This window comes from Manis javanica, chromosome 4, assembly GCF_040802235.1.
Source record: "Manis javanica isolate MJ-LG chromosome 4, MJ_LKY, whole genome shotgun sequence".
Taxonomy (NCBI): domain Eukaryota; kingdom Metazoa; phylum Chordata; class Mammalia; order Pholidota; family Manidae; genus Manis; species Manis javanica.
Window position 1 is genome coordinate 93,627,553 of NC_133159.1, and position 24,769 is coordinate 93,652,321.

The 24,769-nt window shown below is 42.8% G+C and overlaps 1 protein-coding gene and 1 long non-coding RNA gene across 2 annotated transcripts in view; one reads left to right on the top strand and one right to left on the bottom strand.

Moving 5' to 3' along the window:
- LOC140848939 (uncharacterized) overlaps positions 1 to 15,497 on the top strand; it is a 39,036-nt gene extending 23,539 nt beyond the window's left edge. The window contains exons 2-3 of the long non-coding RNA XR_012130270.1: positions 12,486 to 12,625; positions 15,232 to 15,497. This is a non-coding gene — a long non-coding RNA (uncharacterized lncRNA). The remainder of the gene's footprint in view (positions 1 to 12,485; positions 12,626 to 15,231) is intronic.
- An 843-nt stretch (positions 15,498 to 16,340) lies between these two features.
- LOC140848940 (uncharacterized) lies at positions 16,341 to 24,319 on the bottom strand. The gene is made up of 2 exons (XM_073234388.1): positions 23,879 to 24,319; positions 16,341 to 18,806 (listed from the first exon to the last, which is right to left on the bottom strand). Exon 2 carries the CDS (start codon positions 18,743 to 18,745, stop codon positions 16,970 to 16,972), a length of 1,776 nt encoding a protein of 591 aa, XP_073090489.1. The 5' UTR covers positions 18,746 to 18,806; positions 23,879 to 24,319; the 3' UTR covers positions 16,341 to 16,969.
- Positions 24,320 to 24,769: the final 450 nt, after the last annotated feature.

Sequence of the window (24,769 nt, forward strand, 5' to 3'; positions counted from 1 at the left end):
GATGCTGGAAGCTCCTCCTCATATCGTATCTTAGTTCATTTTCTGGGTATCCAAGCTAGGCCTTGATCTCCTGCATAGAAACAAACACACCCTTTGCCCACACTTTGACATGCCCTCTATACCACTGTGCAGAACTCATTGGAGGTCAGCACACAGTAGCTGCTTTTTTTTTTTTTTTAATTAAGAGAAAGGAATATTATCAGAAAAGAGTACCTCCATAGCTGATCATCTGACACCCTTTAAGTGATCAACATTAAGGATATTTAAAGCATGCGTTGATCTTTGATTTACCAAGAGTTTTATCCTGTTAAGGAGTAATTCCCTTTTCTTTCTTTCTTTCTTTTTTTTTTTTTAATTTTTAATCTACACTTACATGAAGAATACTATGTTTACTATGCTCTCCCCTATATCAGGTCCCCCCTAACAACCACATTACGGTTACTGTCCCTCAGCTTAGCAAAATGTTGTAGAGTCACTACTTGTCCTCTCTGTGTTGTGCAGCCCACCCTCCCCTTTCTCCCTCCCCCCATGCATGCTAATCTTAATACCCCCCTTCTTCTTCCCCCCCCTTATCCCTCCATGCCCACCCATCCTCCCCAGTTCCTTTCCCTTTGGTACCTGTTAGTCCATTTTTGGGTTCTGTAATTCTGCTGCTGTTTTGTTCCTTCAGTTTTTCCTTTGTTCCTATACTCCTCAGATGAGTGAAATCATTTGGTATTTCTCTTTCTCCACTTGGCTTATTTCACTGAGCATAATACTCTCCAGCTCCATCCATGTTGCTGTAAATGGTTGGATTTTTCCACTTCTTATGGCTGAGTAGTATTCCATTGTGTATATGTACCACATCTTCTTTATCCATTCATCTACCGATGGACATTTAGGTTGCTTCCAATTCTTGGCTATTGTAAATAGTGCTGCGATAAACATAGGAGTGCATCTGTCTTTCTCAAACTTGATTGCTGCGTTCTTAGGGTAAATTCCTAGGAGTGGAATTCCTGGGTCAAATGGTAGGTCTGTTTTGAGCATTTTGATGCACCTCCATACTGCTTTCCACAATGGTTGAACTAATTTACTTTCCCACCAGCAGTGTAGGAGGGTTCCCCTTTCTCCACAGCCTCGCCAACATTTGTTGTTGTTTGTCTTTTGGATGGCAGCTATCCTTACTGGTGTGAGGTGATACCTCATTGCAGTTTTAATTTGCATTTCTCTGATAATTAGCGATGTGGAGCATCTTTTCATGTGTCTCTTGGCCATCTGTATTTCTTTTTTGGAGAACTGTCTGTTCAGTTCCTCTGCCCATTTTTTAATTGGGTTATTTGTTTTTTGTTTGTTGAGGCGCGTGAGCTCTTTATATATTCTGGACGTCAAGCCTTTATTGGATCTGTCATTTTCAAATATATTCTCCCATACTGTAGGGTTCCTTTTTGTTCTATTGATGGTGTCTTTCGCTGTACAGAAGCTTTTCAGCTTAATGTAGTCCCACTTGCTCATTTTTGCTGTTGTTTTCCTTGCCCGGGGAGATATGTTCAAGAAGAGATCACTCATGTTTATGTGTAAGAGGTTTTTGCCTATGTTTTTTTCCAAGAGTTTAATGGTTTCATGACTTACATTCAGGTCTTTGATCCATTTTGAGTTTACCTTTGTATATGGGGTTAGACAATGGTCCAGTTTCATTCTCCTACATGTAGCTGTCCAGTTTTGCCAGCACCATCTGTTGAAGAGACTGTCATTTTGCCATTGTATGTCCATGGCTCCTTTATCAAATATTAATTGACCATATATGTTTGGGTTAATTTCTGGAGTCTCTAATCTGTTCCACTGGTCTGTGGCTCTGTTCTTGTGCCAGTACCAAATTGTCTTGATTACTATGGCTTTGTAGTAGAGCTTGAAGTTGGGGAGTGAGATCCCCCCTACTTTATTCCTCTTTTTCAGGATTGCTTTGGCTATTCGGGGTCTTTGGTGTTTCCATATGAATTTTTGAATGATTTGTTCCAATTCATTGAAGAATGTTGCTGGTAATTTGAGAGGGATTGCATCAAATCTGTATATTGCTTTGGGCAGGATGGCCATTTTGACAATATTAATTCTTCCTAGCCATGAGCATGGGATGAGTTTCCATTTATTAGTGTCCCCTTTAATTTCTCTTAAGAGTTTCTTGTAGTTTTCAGAGTATAAGTCTTTCACTTTGGTTAGGTTTATTCCTAGGTATTTTATTCTGTTTGATGCAATGGTGAATGGAATTGTTTTCCTGATTTCACTTTCTATTGATTCGTTGTTAGTGTATAGGAAAGCTACAGATTTCTGTGTGTTAATTTTGTATCCTGCAACTTTGCTGTATTCCGATATCAGTTCTAGTAGTTTTGGAGTGGAGTCTTTAGGGTTTTTTATGTACAGTATCATATCATCTGCAAATAGTGACAGTTTAACTTCTTCTTTACCAATCTGGATTCCTTGTATTTCTTTGTTTTGTCTGATTGCCGTGGCTAGGACATCCAGTACTATGTTAAATAACAGTGGGGAGAGTGGGCATCCCTGTCTGGTTCCCGATCTCAGTGGAAATGCTTTCAGCTTCTCGCTGTTCAGTATAATGCTGGCTGTGGGTTTATCATATTTGGCCTTTATTATGTTGAGCTACTTGCCCTCTATTCCCATTTTGCTGAGAGTTTTTATCATGAATGGATGTTGAATTTTGTCAAATGCTTTTTCAGCATCTATGGAGATGATCATGTGGTTTTTGTCTTTCTTTTTGTTGATGTGGTAGATGATGTTGATGGATTTTCGAATGTTGTACCATCCTTGCATCCCTGGGATGAACCCCACTTGGTCATGGTGTATGATCCTTTTGATATACTGTTGAACTTGTTTGCTAATATTTTATTGAGTATTTTTGCATCTACATTCATCAGGGATATTGGTCTGTAATTTTCTTTTTTGGTGGGGTCTTTGCCTGGTTTTGGTATTAGAGTGATATTGGCCTCATAGAATGAGTTTGGGAGTATTCCCTCTTCTTCTATTTTGTGGAACACTTTAAGGAGAATGGGTATTATGTCTTCTCTGTGTGTCTGATAAAATTCCGAGGTAAATCCGTCCGGCCCCGGGGTTTTGTTCTTGGGTAGTTTTTTGATTACTGTTTCAATTTCTTTGCTTGTAATTGGTTTGTTTAACTTTTGTGTTTCTTCCTTGGTCAATCTTGGGAGGTTGTATTTTTCTAGGAAGTTGTCCATTTCTTGTATGTTTTTCAGCTTGTTGGCATATAGGTTTTCATAGTAGTCTTTAATAATTCTTTGTATTTCTGTGGAGTCTGTCGTGATTTTTCCATTCTCATTTCTGATTATGTTGATTTGTGTTGACTCTCTTTTTCTCTTAATAAGTTGGGCTAGAGGCTTATCTATTTTGTTTATTTTCTCAAAGAACCAGCTCTTGGTTTCGTTGATTTTTGCTATTGTTTTATTCTTCTCAATTTTGTTTATTTCTTCTCTGATCTTTATTATGTCCCTCCTTCTGCTGACTTTAGGCCTCATTTGTTCTTCTTTTTCCAGTTTTAATAATTGTGATGTTAGACTATTCATTTGGGATTGTTCTTCCTTCTTCAAGTGTGCCTGGATTGCTATATACTTTCCTCTTAAGACTGCTTTCGCTGCATCCCACAGAAGTTGGGGCTTAGTGTTGTTGTTGTCATTTGTTTCTATATATTCCTTGATCTCTATTTTGATTTGTTCATTGATCCATTGATTATTTAGTAGCATGTTGTTAAGCCTCCATGTGTTTGTGAGCCTTTTTGTTTTCTCTGTAGAATTTATTTCTACTTTCATACCTTTGTGGTCTGAAAAATTGGTTGGTAGAATTTCAATATTTTGGAATTTACTGAGGCTCTTTTTGTGAGCTAGTATGTGGTCTATTCTGGAGAATGTTCCATGTGCACTTGAGAAGAATGTATATCCTGTTGCTTTTGGATGTAGAGTTCTATAGATGTCTATTAGGTCCATCTGTTCTAGTGTGTTGTTCAGTGCCTGTGTGTCTTTACTTATTTTCTGCCCGGTGGATCTATCCTTTGGGGTGAGTGGTGTGTTGAAGTCTCCTACAATGAATGCATTGCAGTCTATTTCCCTCTTTAGTTCTGTTAGTATTTGCTTCACATATGCTGGTGCTCCTGTATTGGGTGCATATATATTTAGAATGGTTATATCCTCTTGTTGGACTGAGCCCTTTATCATTACGTAGTGGCCTTCTTTATCTCTTGTTACTTTCTTTGTTTTGAAGTCTATTTTGTCTGATATTAGTACTGCAACCCCTGCTTTCTTCTCACTGTTGTTTGCCTGAAATATGTTTTTCCATCCCTTGACTTTTAGTCTATGCATATCTTTGGGTTTTAGGTGAGTTTCTTGTAAGCAGCATATAGATGGTTCTTGCTTTTTTATCCATTCTATTACTCCATGTCTTTTAATTGCTGCATTAAGTCCATTTACATTTAGGGTGACTATTGAGAGATATGTACTTATTGCCATTGCAGGCTTTAGATTCGTGGTTACCAAAGGTTCAAGGTTAGCTTCTTTAGTATCTTACTGCCTAACTTAGCTCGCTTATTGAGCTGTTCTATACACTGTCTGGAGATTCTTTTCTTCTCTCCCTTCTTATTCCTCCTCCTCCATTCTTCATATGTTGTGTGTTTTGTTCTGTGCTCTTTTTAGGGGTGCTCCCATCTAGAGCAGTCCCTGTAGGATGCCCTGTAGAGGTGGTTTGTGGGAAGCAAATTCCCTCAGCTTTTGCTTGTCTGGGAATTGTTTAATCCCACCATCATATTTAAATGATAGTCGTGCTGGATACAGTATCCTTGGTTCAAGGCCCTTCTGTTTCATTGCATTAAGTATATCATGCCATTCTCTTCTGGCCTGTAGGGTTTCTGTTGAGAAGTTTGATGTTAGCCTGATGGGTTTTCCTTTATAGGTGACCTTTTTCTCTCTAGCTGCCTTTAAAACTCTTTCCTTGTCCTTGATCCTTGCCATTTTAATTACTATGTGTCTTGGTGTTGTCCTCCTTGGATCCTTTCTGTTGGGGGTTCTGTGTACTTCCATGGTCTGTTCGATTATTTCCTCCCCCAGTTTGGGGAAGTTTTCAGCAATTATTTCTTCAAGGACACTTTCTATCCCTTTTCCTCTTTCTTCCTCTTCTGGTATCCCTATAATACGAATGTTATTCCTTTTGTATTGGTCACATATTTCTCTTAGTGTTGTTTCATTCCTAGAGATCCTTTTATCTCTCTCTATGTCAGCTTCTATACGTTCCTGTTCTCTGGCTTCTATTCCTTCAATGGCCTCTTGCATCTTATCCATTCTGCTTATAAATCCTTCCAGGGATTGTTTCACTTCTGTGATCTCTTTCTTGACATCTGTGATCTCCTTCCGGACTTCATCCCACTGCTCTTGCATTTTTCTCTGCATCTCATCCCACTGCTCTTGCATTTTTCTCTGCATCTCATCCCATTGCTCTTGCATTTTTCTCTGCATCTCTGTCAGCATGTTCATGATTTTTATTTTGAATTCTTTTTCAGGAGGACTAGTTAGGTCTGTCTCCTTCTCAGGTGTTGTCTCTGTGATCCTTGTCTGCCTGTAGTTTTGCCTTTTCATGGTGATAGAGATAGTTTGCAGAGCTGGTACAAGTGACCGCTGAAAGAGCTTCCCTTCTTGTTGGTTTGTAGCCTTTTCCTGGGAGAATAGCGACCTCTAGTTGCTTGTGCTGGGCAGCTGTGCGCAGACAGGGCCTCTGCTTCCTGCCCAGTTGCTTTGGGGTTTATCTCCCCTGTTGCTGTGGGCTTGGTCTGGCTGGGGCTGTTCCTCCAAAATGGTGGAGCCCTGTTTGGAGGGGGAGCGCCCAGGAGGCTATTTATCTCCGTAAGGGGTCTCTGTGCTCCTTGCTGCCTAGGGGGTTAGGGTGCCCAGAGATCTCCAGATTCCCTGCCTCTGGTCTAAGTGACCTGTCCTGCCCCTTTAAGACTTCCAAAAAGTACTCTCCCAACCAAAACAACAACAGCAACAATGAGAGAGGGAACAGAAAGAAAGAAAAAAAAAAAAAGGAAAAAGCAAGCGATTTTTTTTTTCTTTTTTTTGTCCTCAGGTTCCAGTCCCAGGCACCCACTCACTGGTCCTGCTGCCCTGTCTCCCTAGCACCAGGGTCCCTGTCCTTTCAAGGCTTCCAAAAAGCACCCACCCACCTGTCCCGCAGGGAAGGAACGCTCGATATTCTTTGTCCTCAGGCACTGGTCCCAGGCACCCGCTCACCAGTCCCGCCGCCCTGCCTCCCTAACACCGGGGTCCCTGTCCCTTTTAGGCTTCCAAAAAGCACTCGCTGAAAAGAGAAAAAAAAAAGAGGAAAAACGCGCAATTTCCTCTGTCCTCAAGTGCCGGTCTCAGGCACCCGCCCACCGGTCCCACAGGGAAAAACGTGGGATATTCTTTGTCCTCAGGCGCCGGTCCCAGGCACCCGCTCACCAGCCCCGCCACCCTGCCTCCCTAGCACTGGGGTCCCTGTCCCTTTAAGGCTTCCAAAAAGCGCTCGCCAAAAAGAGAAAAAGAAAAGGGGAAAAATCGCGCGATTTCCTCCGTCCTCAGGCACCGGTCTCAGGCACCCGCCTGCCGGTCCCGCAGGGAGAAACGCGAGATATTCTTTGTCCTCAGCCGCCGGTCCCAGGCACCTGCTCACCGGTCCCGCCACCCTGCCTCCCTAGCAATGGGGGCCCATCCCTTTAAGGCTTCCAAAAAGCGCTCGCCAAAAAAAAAAAACCGCTCCAGTTTCTTTCCACCCGCCGGGAGCTCGGGGGAGGAGCGCTCGGGTCCCGCCGGGCCAGGGCTTGTATCTTACCCCCTTCGCAAGGCGCTGGGTTCTTGCAGGTGTGGATGTGGCCTGGATGTTGTCCTGTGTCCTGTGGTCTCCAATTTAGGAAGATTTTTCTTTGTTATATTTTCATAGCTCTATGTGTTTTTGGGAGGAGATTTACTGCTCTAGTCACGCCGCCATCCTGGCTCCGCCCCCTTTTTGATGTATTTTTTAATTCAGTTTGCTAATATTTTGCTGAGTATTTTTGCATCTATGTTCATCAGGGATATTGATCTGTAATTTTCTTTTTTTGTGGTGTGTTTGCCTGGTTTTGGTATTAGAGTAATGCTGGCCTCACAAGATGAGTTTGGAAGTATTCCCTTTTCTACTTTTTGGAAAACTTTAAGGAGGATAGGTATTAGGTCTTCACTAAATGTTTGATAAAATTTAGTGGTGAAGCCATCTGGCCAGGGGTTTTGTTCTTAGGTAGTTTTTTGATTACTAGTTCAATTTTGTTGCTGGTAATTGGTCTGTTCAGATTTTCTGTTTCTTTCTGGGTCAGCCTTGGAAGGTCGTATTTTTCTAGAAAGTTGTCCATTTCTTCTAGGTTATCCAGTTTGTTAGCATATAATTTTTCATAGTATTCTCTAATAATTCTTTGTATTTCTGCGGTGTTTGTGGTGATTTTTCCTTTCTCATTTCTGATTCTGTTTATGTGTGTAGACTCTTTTTTTCTTGATAAGTCTGACTAAGGGTTTATCTTGCTTTCAGTGATTCTTTCTTTTGTTTTATTCTTCTCGATTTTATTTATTTCTGCTTTAATCTGTAGTATGTCCCTCCTTCTACTGACATTGGGCCTCATTTGTTCTTTTTCTAGTTTCGTGAATTATGAGTTTAGACTATTCATATGAATTGTTCTTCTTTCCTGAGGTAAGCCTATATTGCAATATACTTTCCTCTTAGCATGGCCTTTGCTACATCCCACAGATTTTGCAGTGTTGAGTTATTGTTGTCATTTGTCTCCATATATTGCTTGATTTCTGTTTTTATTTGGTCATTGATCCTTTGGTTATTTAGGAGCATGTTGTGAAGCCTCCATGTGTTTGTAGGATTTTTCATTTTCTTTGCATAATTTATTTCTAGTTTCATACCTTTGTGGTCTGAGAAAGTGGTTGGTACAATTTCAATCTTTTTGAATTTACCAAGGCTCTTTTTGTGGCCTAGTATATGATCTATTCTTGAAAATGTTCCATGTGCAGTTGAGAAGAATGTGTATTCTGCTGCTTTGGGTGTAGAGTTCTGTAGGTGTCTGTTAGGTTGATCTGTTTAATGTGTTGTTTAGTGCCTCTGTCTCCTTACTTATTTTCTGTCTGGTTGATCTGTCCTTTGGAGTGAGTGGAGTGTTGAAGTCTCCTGGAATGAATGCATTACATTCTATTTCCCCTTTTAATTCTATTAGTATTTGTTTCACATATGCTGGTGCTCCTATGTTGGGTGCATAGATATTTATAATGGTTATATCTTCGTGTTAGATTGACCCCTTTATCATTATGTAATATCCTTCTTTGTCTCTTGTGACTTTCTTTGTTTTGAAATCTATTTTGTCTGATACAAGTACTGCAATTTCTGCTTTTTTCTTCCTACTAGTTGCATGAAAGATCTTTTTCCATCCCTTCACTTTTAGTCTGTGTATGTCTTTGGGTTTAAAGTGAGTCCCTTGTAGGCAGCATATAGATGGCTCTTGTTTTTTATCCATTCTGTGACTCTTTGTCTTTTGATTGGTGCATTCAGTCCATTTACATTTAGGGTGATTATTGAAAGATATGTAATGAATAATGTGTATTTTAATATGTTCTGGATCTTAACAGACCTAATCCCATTTACCTAGATTGTCTTGACAATGGGTTTCAGGCCCAGGCAAGTTTTCTGTAGATTCAATGTGACCAAAGAAAATGACAGCAAACGTTCTTTCTGGTGAAAGGGTTTATTATCCGGCCTGTTCTCCCAGAGGTAGTTCGAGTACTAGCATCTCTGCCTCTGCCCAGAGCACTGGGCCGAGTTCTCTATATAGTATAATAATAGCTTATTACTAAAGGTGTGGAAGTGGTAGCCTAGCAACAGGTCAGTTTCATCATCAGGTGGTTTAAGTTCAGTGAGGATCCTGGCCATTGGAACCCCAACTTCCCCACACTAGATGAAGTGGAAATTTGCTGTAGGGTGTTTTGTGCTTTTCGGCTGTGACTCTATGGAACTCTGGTGCTTGCAAATCAACTTAAATGGAGTTTGCCCTTTAGGCTATTATCTCATAACTACAAAAACCTGCTCAACTACCTATCCCCCAGGTGAAAGTCAAGTTGCTCTTAAGGAAAGAACTTTAATGACCACTCTCTGAAGGCACATAATTTGAGAGCCTGAGTGTAGAGCCTGGAGCTGCTCTTTGAAAGGAGACCCTTGTCCAGGTCATGCAGGAAGGAAGGCATTCCTGAGAGAAGAGCAGCCTTCTCAGCTCAGTGGCAAAGGACATGTATTCACTACTTTCATCCCTGTGGTGTCCAATAGAAATATAATGTAAGCATTATATTTAAATATATAATTTAAAAATTTTCTAGCAGCCACATTAAAAACAGCAAAAAGAACAAAAACAATTAATTTTTCAAATTAATTTTTTTATTTTTCACTATCTGTCAACATAGAAAGATATTACAGAACTATTGACTGTATTCTCCATGCTGTATGACCAACTTATATTATGATTGAGATTTTATGCGCCTTTATCCCCCTCCCCCAGCCCATTATTCTACTTTTCCCCCATGGTAACCACCAGTCACTTCTCAGTGGCTATGAATCTACTGTTGTTTTGTTCATTTTATTTTGTTTTGTTTTTAGATTCCATGTGTAAGTGAAATCGTATGGTATTTGCCTTTCTCCACGTCTTTCTCCACCTGGATTATTTCACTGAGCATAATACCCTCTAGGTCTATCCATGTTGTTGCAAATGGCAGGATTTATTTCCTTTTTATGGCTGAATAATATTCTATTAGGTATATGTACCTGTAGAGAAAATGAAAGTTCCTATGGGCAGGATTCTCACCTGACTGGTTGGCTTGCTCACTGCACATGTGTCAGCAATATGTTATTATTGACTTTATATAAAGAGCTTCACCCAGTGCTTTGGGCTGCACGGCTGCAGGAGAGCAGATGCTGGAGTGGTGACAGTGCCTAGGGCAGAGACTGAGATACCTGTCGGGGTGGAGAGGCCCAGAGGTAGAGACCAGCTTGCTGCATGCAGACTTCTCTGAGGTGGACAGGATTCCAGCCTTTGACCTGCCACCCTGGGAGTAAAATTGGGAATAAACCCTTTCACCTGAAGAATGTTCCATTGTCATTTTTTTATCTCAGAGAACCAAGAGTGAACTTGCCTGTAGCTGAAACCCACTGGCAAGACAGTACCACATCCTCTTTATACATTCATCTATTGATGGACACTTTGATTGCTTCCATATCTTGTCTATTGTAAGTAATGTGACAATAAATATAGGGGTGCATATATCTTTTTGAATCAGAGATTTTTGCTTTCTTTAGATAAATTCCTAGAAGTGGAGTTTCTGGGTCATATGGTATTTCCATTTTTCATTTTTTTGAGTAAGCTGCATACTGCTTTCCATAGTGGCTATACCAATTTGCATTCCCACCAACAGTATGGAGGGTTCACATTTCTCCATGTCCTTGCCAGTACTTGTTTCTTGTCTTTCAGATAGTGACCATTCTAACTGGTGTGAGATGATATCTCATTGTGGTTTTGATTTTCATTTCCCTGATGATTCGCAATGTGGAGCATCTTTTCATGTGCCTGTTGACCATCTTTCTTCTTTGGAAAAATGTCTGTTCAGGTCCTCTGCCCATTTTTTAATTGGGTTATTTGGTTCTTTGGTGTTGAGTCATGAGTTCTTTATATATTTTGGATGTTAACACCTTATGAATTGTTTACAGATACATTCTTCCATACTATAGGTTGCCTTTTTGTTTTGTTGATGGTGTCTTCTTTGCTGTGCAGAAGCTTTTTAGTGTTATGTAGTCCCATTTGTACATTTTTAATTTTGTTTCCTTTGCCTGGGGAGATGTGTCCATAAAAAAAATTTCTCATGCTTATGTTCAAGAGATTTTTGCCTATGTTTTCTTCTAAGAGTTGTATGTCTTGTATTTAGGTCTTTGATCCATTTCAAGTTTACTTTTGTGTATGGTATTAGACAGTAATCCACTTTCATTCCCTTGTGTATAGCTGTCCAGTTTCCCAACACCATTTATTGAAAAGACTGTCTTTTCTCCATTATACATTCATGGCTCCTTAATCATATATTAATTGACCAATATGTGTGGGTTTATTTTGGGGCTCTCAATTCTGTTACATCAATCTGTGGGTCTGTTCTTTTGCCAGTACCATATTGTTTTGATTACTGTAGCTTTGTAGTATATCTTGAAGTGAGAGTGCATAATACTATCAGCTTTATTCTTCTTTCTCAAGATTGCTGTGGCTATTCAGGGTCTTTTGTGGTTCCATATGAATTTTAGAATTATTTGCTCTAGTTCATTGAAAAATGCTATTGGTATTTTGATAGGGATTGCATTGAAACTGTAAGTTTCTTTGGTCGGGACAGCTATTTTGACAATATTAATTCTTCCTATCCATGAGGATGGGATAGATTTCTATTGATTTTTGTCTTTTAATTTCTCTCATGAGTGTCATATAGTTTTCATAGTACAGGCCTTTCACCTCCTTGGTTAGGTTTAGTCCTAGTTACTTTATTTTTTTTGATGCCATTAAAAATGGTTTTCCTGATTTCTCTTTCTGCTAGTTCTCTGTTAATTTATAGGAATGCAACAGATTTCTGTATATTGATTTTTGTATCCCGCAACTTTACTGAATCTAGTTAATAGTTCCAATAGTGTTTTAGTGGAGCCTTTAGTGTTTTCTTTATATGGTATCATGTCGTCTGCAAATAGTGACAGTTTTACTTCTTCCTTATCAATGTGGATGCCTTTTATCTCTTTTTCTTGTCTGATTGCCATGGCAAGCACTCAAGTGGAATCAATTTTAATGATTTGGACATATGTCCAAAATAGTATCATTTGAACATGAATCAATAAAATAAGTAAATATTTAGAGATTTCACAGTCTTTTAAATTCTTTTCATATTAAGTCTTGATTCTGGTATATATTTTATACCTCCAGCACATTTCAGTTTGAATCAGCCACATTTAAAGTGCTCAGTAGCCACATGTGGCTAGAAGCTACTGTACTGATTATAGCCTTTCTGGACTACTAACAAAACTTTACTTAAACAATAGTGATTCTTCACCATCATAGAAGCACTCTTTTACTCCTTTATATACTTTCTAGGTTTGTTGTACTTTGCTATTAGATTTTTTGTTAGCTGTAAATCTTTGTTTTTATTTTCTTCAATGGGAAACAGGAACTTTCTTTTAAGGGGTGGAAATTGGAGGATAACCCACATACTAAAAATGAGATAAAATTATTTTTGTTACCTTGGTATAACTCCAGGGGGAAAATTCCTGGGCAAATACCTTTGGAACGGAAATCGGTCAAAGGGAGAAATAAAGTTTATTTATTACAAGCAGTCATTCACTTCTGCTCCCCCATGTCTCTCTCCACCCAGCTGCAGAAGAAGAAGCCCCCGCCCAGCCTCTCCAGTACAGATAAGCACTTGCTCGCCCTTGTAATTACCTATTCATATGGAGATGGCTACTCTCTACACCCCCTGGAAACACCTGTTGTATGTAGATGAACTAAAGCCAGGTGAGTGATTCTGGAAATATTGCAATTTTACCCACACTTGATTAGTATCACAAATGCTCTGAACCCTTCCAAAAGATCTCCTGCAAGTCCCAGAATGTGACCTTGGCCTCAAAGACAGGACATGGGAAAAGGTGATGGAACCATATCACTACTTCTTTAGCAAAACCCACCTGGCTTCCAAGACAGCAGTACATCTCCTCAGCACAAGGTCGGGGACAGATTTTGGAACAGAATTTGGAACAAATAAGATCCTATCTTATATCTAGGGTCTCAGTCTTAGCCTAAAGAAATAGTTCATAACTGAGATTCAGGAAACCTGACTTTATTAGCTAGTTGGATAACCTTGGGTAGCTCATTTAAATTGTCTGAGCCTCAGGGAACTCAAAAATGAAATGGTAAAGTCAGATAGATAAGCAGTTTCCTCACACTAAGCATTAAACTCATTTTCTAAGCAAAACTTTACAGGGAATCCCAATACATTAAACAGACCCAAGTGGAGCTATTCCCATAGCAGTAAAAATAGGGAGTTGAAGGAGTTGGGGGTAGAAACAGGCAGGGTGGACCAAAGCCCCACTGCTTCAACTAGCCTTTTGCATTTGAGGCATAGTTTGAAAATCTACATAGATGGTCTCCACTATAGCTGTCAGCACCAAACACTGTAATTCTGTTATTCTCCATCATACTCTATCAGCCAGTGTTCTCAGTTAACAAGCTACAGACTAAGAACTAAGTAGATGGGAGATCATTCCCAAGGTTCAAGATTTAGGACTTGCATAAATTCGGAGCACTTTTCCCTTGGAGTCCCACTACCCTACCCCATAGCATATCCAACACAAAATTTTCATTTGATATTTGAGAGACAATCTTTTTCAGGTCTCACACATTTCTGAAAATGCTTAAAAAATTCAGAGGCTGAAGATACCATGCCTTCAGTGCCTGATGGATAAATAGCCTGGAGGAAGGTGTCTCAGGGTCATAGCTCCACAGGTCCAGTTTTCTTGGTTTCCAGTGATGAACATGATAGAGCAGAACTGGCCAATGTGCAAAACCCTCCATTTCCTTTGGCAACCTTTCGTTAACCTCAAATAATTCCTATCTTAAACTAGACTATAAAAAGAGCTGATATCAAAACCATGAGCTAATGATTGAAGAGAAATATGAGATATGTCAAAATTGTAGTAGAACCAAAGCTGAGTAAGTATTGAAATATCTGAGCTGAGCTAAACCTGAGTATTTCAGGGTATGTAGCTGTTGACATAATAAATAATGTCCAACACTGATTACTGAGAAAAAAATAAATACGTAATTGTAGGACAAATAACAATCATTGGACAATGAGCTTTTATTTTGTTTCATTTTTCTAATCTGCCTATTAATAATAATATTGTAAATGTAGGCAATATTTCATTTTGTAGCACTACCAGAAAATGAGATATTCTACTTGAACAAAAAGCAAATTAACCTTGTTCATAAAACCATATAACTCTTCCATTTACCTAAGCCCTGTGGTGATTTCTTGGTATTCTCACTAAAGACCATTTTCCTCAAAGCATTGCTGCCAGGCAGCTCCATCTCTGAGGTCTCTCCCTGTGCACCAGGTGAAACCTCAATGGAGGAGAGAGGGTTCTTGACTCTGAACCTCAAAGAATTCTTAAGCAAGTCAGAAGAGTGTAGGTAAGGAAGGAATTCATCAGAGTGAGAGTAGAAATAAATAGCAGAGGTCTTGCAGGCAGCTGAGAGCAGGAAAATGCAGAGGTGCAGAGGGAAAGAGAGAAAGTTTGCTGAAGCTTTTCTTGGTATAGGGCAGATTCCCTTCCCATTTCTTAAAGCCAGGGTCACTTGGTGCTGTGTCTGCTTTTATCTGCACTCTGTGGGAACTAGCCCCTACCACCCTGGGATTTGGGGAGCTGCAGAACACAAGATAGAGTGAGCTGAGAACTTCCCAAAGAAAGGAGGTTTTCAGGCAGGCTCCTGCACCTGCAGTTCCTAGGTCACCTAGGCAATGAGAACTTCCAGGCCCAAATCTGAGCTCTCAGCAGCCCTCCCGACTTATCAGGGGGGTAAAATGGAGACTTGGAAATAGAATGAAATAGCAAAAAGGCAAAACATTGTAAGCTAAGCAGTGAGAAAGCTTTATTTAAAGGTAGGCACTTAAAGAGAGAAAAAGTCCAGGTATCCTCAGAGAGCAGACACTCTAAAAGGTTGGGAGTTCCCTCTTTTAAGGGTTTTTCAAAGGGCCAGGGTATATAGACTTGTAAAGTGGTCTCAAAATGCTCATCTCTGGTGAAGGACATTACATCCCTTCTATTAGCAGCTCTCCAGGTAATTCTGCAAAATTAAATCAACACAAGAAATTGGTCCATTCCTCTCCAGGATAGCAGCTCCCCTCTGGGAACATAGCAATCAAGACCACCTGCCCTGCCCCCAGAGTGAATTGAGTTATTGTCTGTTTGCTAAAGAATATGTTAGGAATCTTACTTCCTAACTTCCTGGTTTTTAAAATGGAATCAGCTCTAAGATGGAATCATCCTGTTCTTACTGAGGCTGTTTATGTCTCAGCATTTTTCATCATGGCCAGGAAAAGTTAACTATGATGCTTGTCCCAGGTCCCTGCCCTGCCTCAGTGTTCACTGCTTGAAGAGCACAGCTGAGGCGTGGGGGAAGCTTCCTGTTCCTGACAGGACATTCAGCTTTGTTTCATCCCTCAGTCTCAGCCCTGGGGATGCCGAAGAAGTGAAACAGAGGTTGACAAACTGGACAAACCATCAAAACAAATAGCAAAATCAAGAGAGAAATCAAACAGTAAAGGGTGAAAAAAATGTAAGAAGTTTTAATAATTAAAGGAAATAACCAGAAGAATAAAAATAGAATGTATGAATTGTGACTCTTATTATGGTTTCCATGTCTGTGGAAAGGCCCTCGTGTTTCTTGTCTTCCTTCTGCACTAGACTCACATTAATCACACAGTTATTTAAAGTTCCTGTCTGATAGTTTGAACATCTGGGTCTTCTCTGCATCAAATTCTTTGATTGCTTTATGCCTGCCAGCATTTCTTTCCCTTGATATTTGTATATCTTACATTTCTTTGATTGCTGGTCATTGTGTATAAAAGCACAGTTGAAACTGAGATAAATAACATTTATGTCCAGAAGTCGTTAATGCTTCTTTTTGTGACAAGCCACCGATATGGAGGATTAAGTCAATCTGATCAGGAGTTAAATAGAGTTTGGAACCTTCAGCGCACCACAGGATTTCTGTTCAATAAGGAAAATCTAAACAAAAGTAGTTAAATTAGGAGATAAATTAGGAGAAGGTATTTTCAATATCCAACACTAGCAAGTGCCACATATGTAAAATATGTAAGAAACAGCTTCAAATCAACAACAACAAGAGCAGTGAAACACCAGGAAATCTAAAAGAAAAATAGGCCAAATATATATATATGTATTGACAATTCTCAGAAGGGGGCACTGGAATAGCTAACAAGGGTATGTTGACATATTCACTCTCAGTCTCCACAGAAATGGAAATTAAAAAATCACTTTTCACCAATCAGATTGGTAAAAATTGAAAAGTCTGATGACAGTGAGTGTTGACAAAGGTGTGAGGAAACAACAGCCCTCACATGCCACCCGTGCACAAGGAACCTTGTGAGTAGGTCCAATGTCGCGTGCCCTGTCCTCGCCGGCAAGAACAGCATGCAACAACAGCAGGATTCTTCTGCAGAAAGCTTTATTCTTCAGCTCTTTGTGAAACAAATGAGTTGGGCAGGACCCAGAGGGGAAGGAGAGGCTTGCTTATATAGTTCTCATGCTCTGACCTGGTTGGTGCGGCTCCATATGCCTTATTAGCATAACCATTTGGTGGGTCTCATTGGTCCTTATGCCAAGGCGCAATTAGCATGTAGTTTAGTGGTGTGGGATGATTTGTCATTAGGAAGTTCGGGGCCTTCCGGCTGCCCTGCATGGGGCGCTATTTTCTGAGCGCGGCTGCCAACATCTCCCCCTTTTTTGTCTAACAGAAGCTCAAGGCGGAACTTGCCAGCAGAGGCAGAGACAGAGGCCTGACCTCCATCATACTTCTTGATGCCCCCTTTTTGGAGAGGGGTTCTGGGCATCTACCCCTATGCAGTCAGGCATGCCTCTCAGAGGGGTCCAAGACCTCTTGCAGTGCTTTGCCTCGCATCCTCTGGCTGGCGTTGGGACCGCTTGGTACAAAGGGTTTGGACCCTTTTTCTCAACCCTCTTGCACCATGAGCTTCTTAAAGAAAGCTGTGATTAAGCATTGAGGTACTCGGGCCTGGTGCAGTGCCACATGGGCTCAGGGTGCAAGAGCTACCTCAAGCTAAAGCCGAGCTTCCTTCTTAAGCATGTTGAGCCACACTTGGGGAGAGGCGCCAACGTCTATCGCCATTAGGGCTTGAGCAAGGATCACCTTGTCCTGCTTATGTTGGTTGCGGAGTCTGCATAACAACCAGAGTAAGAGCATGAGACCTCCAAGTAGGAACACGCCCATCCCAGCCATGCCCGCCCACTCCTTGACGTGGGAGAGAGCTCTGAGGAACCAGGAAGAGAGTCCTTCCGCTACGGAGATATCTAGACGGGTGGAGTTGATGTGGATAATTTCTCGCCGCAGCTCTTCTAGTGTCCCATCGAAGTCTTGGGACCAGTTTCCTGAAAGATACTGGGACAGGTCTCGTGACAGATTAGCTGCCCATGTAAAATTTTTATATTGAATGCTAGTGATGCAGAGGGCACGATATTTCCGCTCACATCCCAATTGGGCCATTTGCCAGAGCACCTCTATTTGTTCCTCCACGAGATCTATGCGTTGATTGAGGATCATTATTCCTCCTTTCAGTTTGCCATCAAGTGTGGACTGTTGGTCCAGGGCAGAAGCTACTGAGGCTGCAAGGTTATTGAGCTCTGTAGTCGATTTGATGGAGGTGTCTAAAGCTATACCAGCAGCGGTGGCTGCGACCGCGGTCGCGGAGATCAGGAGCACTATGGCAGCTGTAACACCGAAATCGCGCCTTTCTCGAAACAGAGTCATGGTGTTAGGGGCGTCTACGGGAACAGGGACCCAACGGGGGATGCGGACTACTAAAGCATTGGTAAAGTTACGCGCATCCCAACACTGAGACAGAAAGCAGGTTTCATTGGAGCAGGAGTCAAAGCTACTATTGGATAAGATAAACAGAAATGGGGGGTATACGCATACTGGAGAAGGTGGAAAAAGGGAATTAGGTGACTCTGGACCTGATTTTGCTGAACACGTGTAGTTCTCGTTGTTATGGGTCATGATCATGTTCCAGTGTGCGCGCATGTGGTTATTCTCGCACCAAAAGGTGATATTTTTTACACCGATTCCCCCACCCTGGAGGGCGGAAAAGGGGGAGAGGTCGGTACACGAGCCATTGACTCCACACAGCATCCATTTATGGAAGGGGTTCATGCTCAGCTGCTGACGAAACTCGCCTTCGAGCACCTTTACTGGCCACCAAGCCTCATTGGCTGGCCGTCCCTCCATATCTGGGGAGATGGTAAACTCCTGCCTCTCAGTTGCCCACGTTACTACAGTTGACTGACAGTCAGTCCAGGGCCACAGCTCTCCCTCATAGTCGCCCACACAATGGGAGGCATATTTGGGTTGACGAGGCCTGTCGGTGGAATTGTTCCTGGGAGAGTGTACAAATGTGCCATTGATCCAGAGAACCATCTGGTGGATAGTCATGTTCTTATAGGACGGGCTCCCTTCCTTATTAGGCCCTTCAAATTTAGCTGACATAACGGGGAGGCTACTGGCCTCTAGAATTATGTCACTGAACCATCCGTATTTCCTCCGTTTCAGGGAGATACAGCCAGCTAGATTCTGAGTGGTGAAGCATAATGACCCATTAGTTACGAAGGATCGGTTTTCTCCCAGGGGAGCTACTAGGGTGTCTTTAACTAGGTAGGGCAAGTTCATACTAGAGTTGGTGGTGAAAAAGCGGGGAAAAATGGCTGCATTGAAATGGACAGGCATAGGCTTAGGAAAGGCAGACAGGATTCCCCATCTCAATACTCCCTGAGTCGGGGTCTCCAGTGTCAGGAGCAGGGTCAGGAGGTACAGCGAAGTCATCTCCTTTGTTTAGGACTTTCCTCGTTAGGCGCTCCGGGATCCAGAAGGGATTTTCTTCACCCTGGGGGAAAACACACACAGCTCCCCTGGATCTGATTATGATTGGATCTGGGCCCTTCCATTGGTTAGATAACACGTCCTTCCATTTTACTAGTTCTTGTGGGTCTTTTGGCCACTGATTATGGCGATCCGCTGCTGTATGGCTTTGAGCATCCAGATTCAAAAAATTTATAGTGAAAAGTGCTAGGGCTATGGCAGTTTTTGGTGTGGGGGGTATATCTTCAATTCCCCCTTTTTGTTTAAGTAAATAGGATTTGAGCGTGCGGTTCGCGCGTTCCACAATCCCTTGACCCTGTGGGTTGTAGGGAAGGCCAGTGATATGTTTTATCCCCATGTGATGACAAAATTGAGCAAATTTTGTAGAGGTATAGGCTGGGCCATTGTCTGTTTTCAGAATCTGTGGTAACCCCCATGCGCTCCAAGCTTCAAGGCAGTGCTGGATGACATGGGAAGCTTTCTCTCCTGACAATGGGGAGGCAAAGATGACTCCTGAACAAGTATCCACGGATACATGTACATATTTCAGTTTCCCAAAAGACGAAATATGCGTCACATCCATTTGCCAAACTTGTAAAGGCTTAATACCTCTGGGGTTGATCCCAACATGAGGTGTGGGAAGGAAGCTGCAGCAATGTTGGCAGCTAAGGACAATGTTCCTAGCTTCGGCCCTGGTTATGCTAAACCGCTTGCGCAGTGTTTCGGCAGTGACATGAAATTGTGTATGGAATTTTGAAGCTGTGGTGATAGGGTCTAGCAGGGGAAAAGCTATATTTCTGGCTGCGAGGTCTGCCAGGTGGTTGCCTTGGGTCATAGGCCCGGGAAGGCCTGAATGTGCTCTGATATGAGTTATATACAAAGGAGATTGCCTATGAAGTAGTGCTGATTGTATCTGTTTGAACAAAGTGGCTACTGGGCTGGACGCTTTGATTAGCCCGGCCACTTCTAGCGATTTGACTGCATTAACTACATAACAGGAGTCAGACACAATATTTAAAGGTTCAGGAAAGATTTGTAGGACCTCTAAGACTATGCGACATTCCACTATTTGTGGAGTGTCAGGCGTGTAGCCTTTTGTCACAACTTTGCCATCATGGACATAGGCACCTGTGCCTGTCTTAGACCCGTCCGTGTAAACTGTTTTTCCATGAGGCAGCGGGGTTAGGCTAGTGACCCGAGGAAATACTAGGAGATGATTTTTGGCGAAGTTGATGAGGGGATGTTTAGGGAAATGATTATCAAAGGTTCCTGAGAAACTGTAAGCAAGTATGGCCCAATCATCGTTCATAGCACATAATACTTGTATCTGTTCTACGCTGTAAGGGGTTATAATTTTAGCTGGAGCCTCTCCGAAATGTGTCATGGAGGTTTTTACTCCTCTCAAAGCAAGTTTGGCCACGGCTGCTGGATAGTACTCTATTGTCCTAGCCTGAGAGGCTTGGGGATGAATCCAGATCAGTGGGCCGTGCTGCCATAAGACTGCTGTTGGCAGCTCTGGGGTGGGAAGGACACACAACTCAAAGGGTTCATTCGATTGCACTCTATTTAATTGTGCTGTCATCAAAGCCTGTTCTACTTTGCGAATGGCTTGTAATGCCTCAGGTGTGAGGGAGCGCGGTGACGTTAGTTGTGGGTCTCCTTCTAGGGTTTTAAATAGTGGAGTCAATTCAGTGGTGGGTATCTTTAAGTATGGGCACAACCAATTAATATCCCCTAGGAGTTTTTGGAAGTCATTCAAATTTCGCAATTGATTATGTCTTATCTCAAGCTTTTGGGGGCAAATTACATCTGTGTAAATGGTTGCTCCTAGGAATTTGCTAACACTAGATTTTTGGACCTTCTCGCTTGCTATATTCAGTCTCCAATTTTCTAGGGATCTAGTGAGATCTATATATGCTTCTTCTATTTCCGCTGGTTGTGGGAAGCAAAGAAGGATGTCATCCATGTAATGGATGATCTTTAGCGTGGGATAGGTCTTACGAATTGGGTCTAGCGCTCGCTGAACGTACAGTTGACATATGGTGGGGCTATTTGCCATTCCTTGAGGGAGGACCTTCCACTGAAATCTGGCATCGGGTTGTTCATGGTTAATAGCTGGCAAAGTAAAAGCAAATCTTTCCCTGTCCTTGGAGCTTAGAGGTATAGAAAAGAAACAATCTTTAATATCTATTATGAGCACTTTTCATTCTTTGGGTAAGGCAGAGAGGAGTGGCAGTCCCCGTTGTATGGGTCTAAGCATTCTCATTTGAGCATTTACTGCTCTCAGATCATGAAGCAACCTCCATGATCCTGACTTTTTCTTGATTACAAATATGGGTGTGTTCCATGGGGACACAGAGGGTTCTAGGTGTCCCACTTGGAGCTGCTCTTGCACTAAGCAATGAGCTGCTTCTAATTTATCAGAGGATAGGGGCCACTGAGGAACCCATACGGCCTCCTCTGTGAGCCAAGGTATGGGCATGGCATCTTCAATGGCCCCTATGAAAAACCCAGGCCATGACGGTCATTCTTTACTTTGGGCAGGATGGGCTCTATGTGTCCCTGTTGGTGTTTCCCCAGCCCCTTGCCAGGGATGTATCCCATGTCCATCATCATGCCTTGGTCGGGGGTGGAGTATTCATTAATGAGTTTGAGGCCTAAGTCTCTCATGACATCCCTCCCCCATAAATTGACCGGTAGAGGGAGTACATAAGGGGTGACTGTACCCTCTTGTCCTTCAGGGGCTCGCCATTTCAATGGTTTGGCACTAATTGAAGGGCTTGACTCATATCCTAAACCTTGTAATGAATGTGAGGATTGGGTCACAGGCCACTTGGAGGGCCACCAGGTTGCAGAGATAATACTTTTATCTGCTCCAGTGTCTAGGATTCCCTCAAAGCTCTTTCCCTCTATTTGAAGAGTTAATTTTGGTCTGTCTGCTAAATCTAATACTATGAAGGCTGAATCCCAGTCAGAGGAGCCGAAGCCCCTTTCTCCCCTCTCCGTGTTGGTAGCAGGATAATTGGCGTGGAGACTAGGTAAAACTAAGAGCTGGGCTATGCGGTCTCCCGGGGATATAGGATAGATTCCTCTGGGAGCCGAACACATGATTTTTACCTGTCCTTCATAATCTTGATCTATAACTCCGGGATGGACTGTCAGGCTTTTCAATGCAGCAGAAGAGCGCCCTAGGAGTAACCCAATGGTATTTGGTGGTAGGGGGCCTTTAAAGTCTGAAGGGATAGGCTGAACTCCCATCTGTGGAGTCAACACTATTCTGGTGGTGGCACGGATGTCCAATCCCGCGGAACCTGAAGTGGCTCTCCTTGGGGGGCCTGGTTGTTCCCGAATGACACTTGCGTGCTGGTTGCCCCATATATTTGCGGGCCCTGGTGACAAGGGCCCCTCTGGGCGTTTTTTGGCAGTTCTAAGGGTTTCCCTTCTATATCTTTAATAGACCGGCACTCATTAGCCCAATGCCTGCCTTTCTTACACTTAGGGCACAACTCAGGGGTCTTTTGGGTTGTTTGTTCTGAAGCTGGGCTCCTACACTCTCTCTTTATATGTCCTAATTTCCCGCATTGAAAGCATTTGATACTTCTGTTAGTGATCCTGGCTTGTTTGTGGCTCTGTAATATGGCCGCGGCTAGGCCCGCATTGGTGAGTGGCCCTCCTATTTCTCTACAGGCTTTCAACCAGGCATGTATCCCTTTTTGTTTCCAGGGTGTTATCGCCTGTCTGCATTCCTTGGTACATTGTTCAAATACTAATTGCTCCACTAGGGGCATTGCTTGTTCCTGATCTCCAAATATTCTGCCTGCGGCCTCCATCATACGAGCGACAAAGTCAGAAAATGGCTCGCTCAGCCCCTGAATAATTTTTGTCAAATTGCCTGATACTTCTCCTTTGTTGGTGAGGGCTTTCCATGCCTTGGCGGCGCACGTGTTTATTTGTGCATATACCTGTAAGGGGAAGGCGGTCTGGTCGGCTACCCACTGTCCTTGGCCCGTCAGCATATCATATGACCATGCAGGCTGTCCTTCGGCCGCGTTTGCGCGTGCCTGGGTCATGCTGATATCATGCCACAATGCCTTCCATTCTATGTATTGCCCCATACTAGAAAGGCATGCCTTAGTTACATATTGCCAGTCTGCGGGTGTCATGGCTGTCTCTGTTAATCTCTCAACTTGTGCTATGGTATAGTTAGCACTGACTCCATAAGCCCGAACGGATTCTGCTAACTCCTTAACTTGTTTATGGCTCAGGGGCTGGTGAGAGCGTACGCTATTATCCTCAAATACAGGAAACATTTGTCTAATTGCCTGAAGAGTATCTGGGTGGCAAAAGGAGAGTGCGCCACTCACGTAAGGTGGTGGGGCAACGGGCGTCGGGGGACACCCTGCTTTCATTTTTTCCTTGGTCCGCTTTTCAACTTTGCTGGTTCCCTTACTTCTACACTCTGCGGTTTTATTTTCTTCCCCTTCCTCTGCGGACGTTAATTCCTCCTCAGATTCCCTATTGGAGAGTTGGAGGTCCCTCAACTCTTTCCAGGGGTATTTACTATTTTCTCCGAGGCGATCGTCACTCGCTTCTCGGGGCTCTTTCGCTTTTGCCCTAGGCGGGCTTTCTCCCTCACTCTGAGGTTTCTTTACCTTCGTTTTTGTGGCCTTTTTTCGGCCGCGCGCGCTCTCTGTTTCCCGTTCCGTTTCTGACATGCTCACTTGGATATCTGTCAATGCTCTCTGACCTTCTTTTGTTACCTTTTCACATCTCTCATCTTGCAGACAAGCTCTAATCAGTTTCCAGAGGGGCCTGGTGCCTCCCCTCAGGCTACCCTCCTCCTCCTCTCTATCAAGATCTTTCCCCAGTTTGTCCCAGCTCGGGATTGAGAGGGACCCTGAACAAATGAACCAGGGGGCCACACGGTCTATCTCCTTCACAAAAGATCCTAAGACTTTGCTGGAGACCTTCAAGTTTCGCTCTTTGAGAGCTGTCTGCAGCGCCGTGACTAATGACGGTGCATTCCCCCTGGTGCCTCCTTATTTACAGAGAACCATCAACCATCATCCTAAAAAGCAGGGGCCTCTCGGAACTTACCCCTCCGGGCTTTCTTCTGACCTGCAGTTCTGAATCCTCTCCAGATGTCTGAAGGGTCCTCCCTGTGCCGGTGATGTTCTGGTTCCCGGGATTCGGCACCACTTGTCGCGTGCCCTGTCCTCGCCGGCAAGAACAGCATGCAACAACAGCAGGATTCTTCTGCAGAAAGCTTTATTCTTCAGCTCTTTGTGAAACAAATGAGTTGGGCAGGACCCAGAGGGGAAGGAGAGGCTTGCTTATATAGTTCTCATGCTCTGACCTGGTTGGTGCGGCTCCATATGCCTTATTAGCATAACCATTTGGTGGGTCTCATTGGTCCTTATGCCAAGGCGCAATTAGCATGTAGTTTAGTGGTGTGGGATGATTTGTCATTAGGAAGTTCGGGGCCTTCCGGCTGCCCTGCATGGGGCGCTATTTTCTGAGCGCGGCTGCCAACAGTCCAACACTCAGTGAAGTTAGGTGAGCACCCTGTTCCTGGGTATATGCCTCCAGGAGACTCTTGCACAGGATCAAACAGAAATACTGCCCAGCACATATTAGGCACTCAATAAATGCATACTGAGTGAAAGTTTGAAAGTGTTCATCACAACATTGTTTTTGGTAAGTGGAGCTGAGGTACCTAATCATCCATTACTAAAAGTACAGGAAAGTAAACAATGCAAGGGATGTATTTGACAGTAACTAACTGGTGACATTACTGGAGTGCACCAGGCCGACTTTGAAGTGCCTCATGTATATTAACACAACTATCATCTCAACAGAACTATATGGTGTTCATTTTACATAGAGGAGGTTAAGGCAGTGTCTTGCCTGAGGGGGATCGCCCCCAGGCAAGTTCAGTCAGGATTCGCTGAGAGGGAGTAACAACAGGGTGTCAGGGGTAAAAGGGTT